We start from the raw sequence: 6,976 nt of genomic DNA, 5'->3' as shown, positions 1-6,976 counted from the left end.
GCTACATAATTACATCCCATTGGAGAGTATGTCATAAAGTAATCAAAAATGTTTCGAACCAAAAAAGTACCACCTTGGAGTGACATTTAAACTAAACAAAGCGCTGTTAGCAATTACATTTTCCCAGTAATTTCTTCTTCATGAGATGAGAAGAAAAGTGTGCTGCCATTGCTTCGAGAAAGTATACGTCAGTCAAAACGGGCACTAACCAGACACAACTGGCCAACAAGATGTGAAAAACCAAATGCTTTAATGAGGCTATGAAGAACAACAGTTCAATTATTTCATTGGATACATTAATATCAATCATAATATACAGTGCTGTGGACATACAGAAAGGATTGCCGCACCCAACAGCAGGGGCTGTTATTGACGTTACAGTAGCAAGTGTCCGCGAGAGACGGTCATTTGTTGTCGTTGTCAAGAAGTCGGGTTGCTGTTTATACTGTTATCAACTTCTCCCCAGTGCATTTTTCAAAAATATTAATAAGTGCATTCCTTTGTGCTTTGTATCTTTCAATGTCCTGTGTATTTCATTTGTTCTTATTGCTTTACTGTTTATAAACAACCAGACTGAACTGTGTTATGATCTGGGTATGACCAGATTGGTTGAGTAGTTTTTTGTTGTTGTTGTTTTGGCAAAGTTAGAAGGTTTGGTATTTCCATTATGTTACCCAGAGGAAGGTAGATAATTTTGGTATATTGAGCACTCCAAACGGAGGTACAACCCTGAGTCACAATTCTGCACCCAGGGGTGGGGGAGTGGCATGGATCTTTCTTTCCTTAAGAACAGTGAGCAAAAATACTGCCTCTTAGCTTAACCGGTCCCTGAAAGAATCCACATTCTCGCTGGCACAAAAGAAATAAATAAAACCACCCCCACGTGGCAGCCTCCAAATTGCTTGCCCGCCTCTCCCAGCGGCTGTGTCTTCTGACGAAGGCGCCAGGAAAGGCCGCGATGACAAGCCCAGGAGGTTACAAATCAGGGGAGCGGTGCAATATGCCATACTTTCTCCCAACAAAGCTTTCTAGAAAGTCGCTCTGCCTTGGCCATAGTCACTCAGCCGTGGGTTAGTCAACCTTGTGAAACCTTGTTCAATTATTTAAAAAGAAAAAAAAACGTCAGAATCAACTAAGAAAAACTAGAATCATAGCATTGCGATCTTCAATTTCTGCATCCAGCCCTCCCCCCCCCACAAATATGAAGAGAAAAACAGACAATGCTATGATTGTATTGGTGAACACTATGGTACAATTATCTGTTCATGCACATTTGCATTTCTATTCTAGGAAAAGTCACACACTTAAGGAGGTTGAAAGAATGGGAACTTATTTTCCCTACCCCCTTAAGTAATAAAGCTACAAGACTGGATAGCATCATCAGTGTTTCCAAGGATTTGCATTACCCAACATGCATGGGAACCGCACATTGACAATTCTCACCAAAGCCATCCATTCATACATCTGACAATCACTCCTCCTGGATCTCTCCATCACCCATCACCAATTCACATTTGACGTTTAAACACTTTAAAAAAAAAAGAAAGAAAGAAAAAACCTTCCTGAAAAAGGTTTTCTGATGAAAGAATTTGGCACTGTCAGTAAAATATATTTCATATTAAAAATATCTGAAGGGAAATTGGAAGCTCTTAGAATGTCTACAGAGGCACCATGCTACATCTTCTCTCTTCACTCCAGATACCATCTTGAAACTTTCTTACTTTACAGATCAGTCAGTGCTGGTCCAAAAAAGACTGCTGAGATATTTAAGGCACTTCATTCTGAAAGGATATGCTTTATGCCACTCACTATCCAATCATAGGTTGCTACTGAGAAATTCCATTCAGCAGCCTGGCATGTAACACTATATATCATCTGTATAAAACATATAGACTTGATACGTATAACTCTACAGTTATTGCATAGGGCTACGCAAGTAGGTAATGCACAGAAACTAACTTTACAATGTTGCCTCTTGGTTTAAACATTGTTATCAAGTAATTTGCCAATACAGTATTTCCCTCTTTAAAAAGAATCCAGCCAGTTGACTGAAATAAATCTCAATTTAAATGACCACTGTGGGCACAGTAAATGCTGTGGTTATCAGTCTTCAAGAATATAGTTATTTTCATATCCTAGAAATGCATATGTAAGTATTTCTTTCTAGAAAGCCTGGTTTTTAACCTATTAATACTATACCTTAAATGTGTTGAAAAACAGTTTCAAGTGATACTGGAATATACAAAATATTTGCAAAGCTCTCTTTGAACACAAGACTTGCGTAAAAGTAGTCTTTCATGGGTGTACAAAGAATGCCGAGAACTATCAGTGAGTTGTAAAAATATTGAAAACTCACCATTTCAAGATGCATATTCTTACAAATTAATACAAACATTGAAAAAAATGATGATAATAAAGAATCTATACCATCAAAATGACTAAAACATAATTTAAAAATAAAAATAGTAAAGCCAATTAGAAATGTGCCCAGTTCGGCTGTCTTTATCAAAAGCAAAAATGAAAAAGAAAAATGAAGCAAACTTCCGGTGCTCCTTGATATTTTTCTCAGAGAGGACATTCATTTTCATTTCAAAATAAAACACATCTTATGAAAAATCGAATCACACTTATTTATGAGGAAAACTGTAACTGCGCCCAATAAAAGCCAGAAAGGTTAGGTCCTATGTTTCATGTCTTGGTCTAATATCTCCCTTCAGTTTGGGTTAGCATAAGTTACATTTTCTAACCAGACAATCCTCATGAAATTGACCGATATATTTGTCTTTATGTAATGTATCTTCCTTTGAGTAGTTTTCAGTACAAAGATGCTGGGAGGGCCCTATGTCTTTAAGGCAGTACCAGGGAATCAATGCATTTATGATGTGGAGAGGGCTTGGATGTCTTTTCCACTTTTTTTCATCATCATCATCTTCGTTTTCTTCTTTTGGTTTCTTTACATTCATGTAATTAAACTTTACATGTTAGTTTCCAAGGAGGTCACAGACAGACAAAGCTCACACCAAGTTTAGTTTTCCCCTGAATGAAAATGGACAGACACTTCTCTGAAGCAAATGTCCCCTTGCTCAGAAAGCTCACACTTCGAGAAATCAGTTCACAGATACTGCACGCTGATGGTACAATACTTTGGAGGCCTTTGTAGTTGTAAAATAGAATATACAAGTCTGGCTCACAAAAATTCTAAAAATAAAATATATCCTGGGCTACTGATAAAGCATGAAAAATTCATATTAAAGGAAAATTATCAAGAAAACCTCTTCAGGTAAGTTTTGGAGTCTACTGAAGAAGAGAGGAAGCAGTTTGCGCAGAGGCAGCACAGAGCAGGGTGAGCTCGCTAACACGCATGCTCCGTTTCTTCTGCACTCATACTGCTCCTCCGACTGCTCGTTTTGGAAGCTCCTGGGGACACTGACGACAGCAGCGGGTCGGTGATGCCAACCGGCGAGAGGGCATCGTCCATCAGGATGTCTTCCAAGTTGGAGCCCATCTTCCTGGGGATGCTATAGGCCGGGCTGCTCTCCGGCATGGTGCCAAGGTTGTTGGTGAAGGTGATGGTACCGTCCGTGAGATCCAGGGTCGTTGTACACGTCAGGTCTGCCTGGTGCTGGACAAGTTCCTGGCTGCAGTTCTCAAGGACCGGCTCTTGCTTGATGATGCGGTTCACCAGATCCGGTGAGCAGAGACCAGTGGATGGGATAAGGGAAAGTCCATGTGCTCTAGCCTGCATCTCAAGCTCCTGCAGAAAGGTCAAAGTCGGACAGTTAAGTAGGCGCATGTGCACGGCCAACTTCCACTGCACTGAAGCTGTGCAGGTGGGTGTTATGCGCAGTTGTCCAAATCCATGGAATATGCATTACCGTGAGTGTCCCTACCCAAGGCTTTGGAGGGGAAGGAGAAGCCAGCTCTAACAAAGGGGCCACTGTGGTGCCCATGTTGATGATCAGCGGGACCCCATGGTCAGGTGATGTGTAGAGCTGTCTGGGGTTTGCATTCTATTGTACTGTACGGCTCCTGAGACTGCTTTTAATAATTGAAGTCTATTTTCTATTTTTAAAAAATCAGAACCTAGGGACAACTTGTTATAAATTATTAAAGGTTGCTGCTTTTAAATAACAAATTCTGCACTTCCCAAAATACAGGACAGGTGGCATTTGTTGTATAGAAAATATCCTTTTAGATGGTATTATGTATTTTATTATGAATTACAAATAGAATCACTCTCTTGCAGATATTAAGGATTAAAACAAAGCTACCCACCCAGGTCAGACTGGCCATAGTCAAAAACAAAACAAAACAAAACAAAAAAAACCCACCTACAGCAAATGCTGGCAAAGGTGTGGGGAGACAGGAATCCTTACACATTGCTGGTGGGGATGTAAACTGACGCAGCTACTGTAGCAGTCAATGTGGAGAACTAAAACAGAACTACCCCATGGCCCGCATCACACCCTGGGGCACGTTCCTGAAGGACTCTAAGTCAGCACAACATAGAGATACTTGCGCAGCCATGTTTATTGCTGTGCTGCTTACAATGGCCAAGATGCGGTCAGCCTACGTGAACCGATAAAGAAGATGTGATACACCTACACAATAGAGCTTTATTCGGCTCTGAAGAAACACCGAAATCATTTTCGGGAAAATGAATGCACATGGAGATCACTGAGAGAAATACAATAAGCCAGACTGTGTTTTCTCTCAAGGGTAGAATCTGGGTTTCTTAAAGTTTATGTGTATGCATAAGACACGGGGTAGAAGGGGCACTCCAGAGGGGATAAAGAAGTGCCAGTGGAAGGCACCTGGGTGGGACAAGAGAGGGTAATGGGGATGGTCTATGATTCACATGTATGAAAAACGTTAGAAGGAAACTCATCTTTTTGTAAAAGGCAGATATGTTAATAAAGGAGTAAAATGAGAACTAACAGAAATATAATACCGAGTAAATAGTAAAACAAGGGCATATAAACTGCTTGGGAGATAGCTTAAGATTTCAAGGAAAATGGTGGCACTCTCTCAACAACTACCCAAATCCCAGGTGGTAGCCTGATTTAGCACAAGGGTGTTACACACTTTTCAGTGCCCAGTTTTGGCGTAAGTGTGCCACAAACTTTTCAATCCCCATTTTCAGTGTGAGTGTGCTCCATCATTTTCAGTCCCCAGTTTCAGGGCAAGTGTGCTACCCACATTTCAGTCCTCAGTTTCAGCAGTTCCCACTTTCAGGGTGAGCCTGCACATACACACTTCTTGGAGGCCTCATGGCACTTCCACATAGGTTTCTGGAGAGGCTGGAGTGACAAGGACTTCAGGAGCACTGACATGGGATGGGAGGCAAGGGTGGCTTACCATCTAACCCAAGGTTTCCATGAATTGGACAATCTCTAGAAACACTATGTATTAGTAACCACTAAAAAAATCAAACAACATGCTTGTTTTTCAGTTATTTGCATTTCCTTCAAATTGTTACCAAGCTGGTAAGATGTAAGTACTCAACTGTTTGGGTGTAACAGAAACAGTAGCTATTTCTTCTGGGTTCTGGTTACTAAGACACCAATGGTGCCATGAAGTAAACACTCTCCATGTTCCATACAAGCCACCAGAGCTTGGTGAAATCTAACCCATCTCACCCTGGCAAAGGGAAACCTTTATTTTTGAATTCAGCGGGAAAGTTCTCATCTATAACATGACTGATCTCTTATAATGAGCTGTGTTTTCTTACAATGGGCTGAACCTTGCTTCTAAATACATACACTTAAGTCCTAACTCTAGTTCCTCAAACTGTGCGAAGATCGGCACACAGGATCTTCGGAGAGGAGGTTAAGATAAAATGAAACCAATCCTGCTAGCACGGTTGATCTCTGACATCCTCCAAAACAGTGAGCAAGCTAATGCCTGCTACTTAACCTCCCCTGCTCAGTGGCCTTCTGCACAGCGGCACTAGCCGACTGACACACTGTGTTAGTCGGTCACTTCTCAGACCTCACTTCAAGACGCCTTCAATCCATGCTCCCCTCTTACATATTCCTAAAGTGAACAGCAGGGACCCCCAATTCTTCTTCCACATGTGAATGCTGTCCTAAATTTGTGACAAAATAAAGTGGAGATGGGAAGTGTGTCCTTTCAATTCATGAGAGAGAGCAAAGGGACTTGGCACATGACATGGCCTCTCAGCTTGGCCCACATGTGTGGGCAAAGCTATGGTTGGTCTGTGTTAAAACTGTCGGATCTGTGAGCTCCTACTCTGGAAGCAGTATGAATGAGGGACGCCTGAGTATGGCATGCCACATGAGTGTCTGCCTGCTCCTTCAGACCAGCTCTGGAAACAAGCCTCTCTAGGCATCATGCTGAAGCCCTGGGCTATCTAAGAAAACAATTCTCCTGATAATAAGGCTCGCTGCTCTTTCTTCCATGAAGATTTCAGCATGCATCACTTGGACTGAAAATGAAGGGAAGGCCCCAGGCCTTGGCCGAAAACCCAGGCCCTTGAAACTACACCGCCATGAAGAACTGGAGTGCAGCTCGTCTTTTCAAAAAACAAGCAAATAAATTTGCTTGTTACCTCAGGGAGACGCAAACATCATACTGTACTCCTTTGTTGTTTAACTAAAAGTGTTTATCAACAGATTAAAACAGTTACTTCAGTTTCTAAATGAGGTGTTAAATCTCATGCAGAGCTCTAAGGCTTTGTGGTACTGTAGAGCTTGCCTAATTAATGATTTTCCCTGACAGGCAAAAGTGGTAAAGCCAGCCTCAGGATCAGCAGGAGAAGGCTGAGATGACACTGCCATGGAATTGCCAAGGTCCATATTTCACAACATTCATATTTAATATGAATATGCAAGCTTGGAACCTGAACACAAAACCAAACTGAGCTTCTCTTTGGGAAAACTTACTATATTTTAATAATTTAACAAGGGAGTATCATAAGCTCCCTTTATAAATAGGTACCCAAGCACCAGATACG

General features: G+C 41.4%; 1 protein-coding gene across 12 annotated transcripts in view; it reads right to left on the bottom strand.

The window, feature by feature from the left end:
* Nucleotides 1-231: 231 nt before the first annotated feature.
* Nucleotides 232-6,976, bottom strand: part of Mitf (melanocyte inducing transcription factor) — a 218,843-nt gene continuing 212,098 nt past the window's right edge. For all 12 annotated transcript variants that reach the window (XM_028872697.2, XM_028872699.2, XM_028872703.2 and 9 more), the window contains one exon: nucleotides 232-3,754. In XM_028872697.2, the coding sequence (XP_028728530.1) occupies nucleotides 3,353-3,754 (402 nt within the window). In that variant the 3' untranslated portion in view covers nucleotides 232-3,352. The remainder of the gene's footprint in view (nucleotides 3,755-6,976) is intronic.

The sequence above is a fragment of the Peromyscus leucopus genome, chromosome 3 (genome assembly GCF_004664715.2).
Source record: "Peromyscus leucopus breed LL Stock chromosome 3, UCI_PerLeu_2.1, whole genome shotgun sequence".
In the NCBI taxonomy this organism is placed as follows: Eukaryota; Metazoa; Chordata; class Mammalia; order Rodentia; family Cricetidae; genus Peromyscus; species Peromyscus leucopus.
The sequence above is the reverse complement of the archived record's forward strand: the minus strand, read 5'-3'. Positions and strand labels throughout refer to the sequence as shown.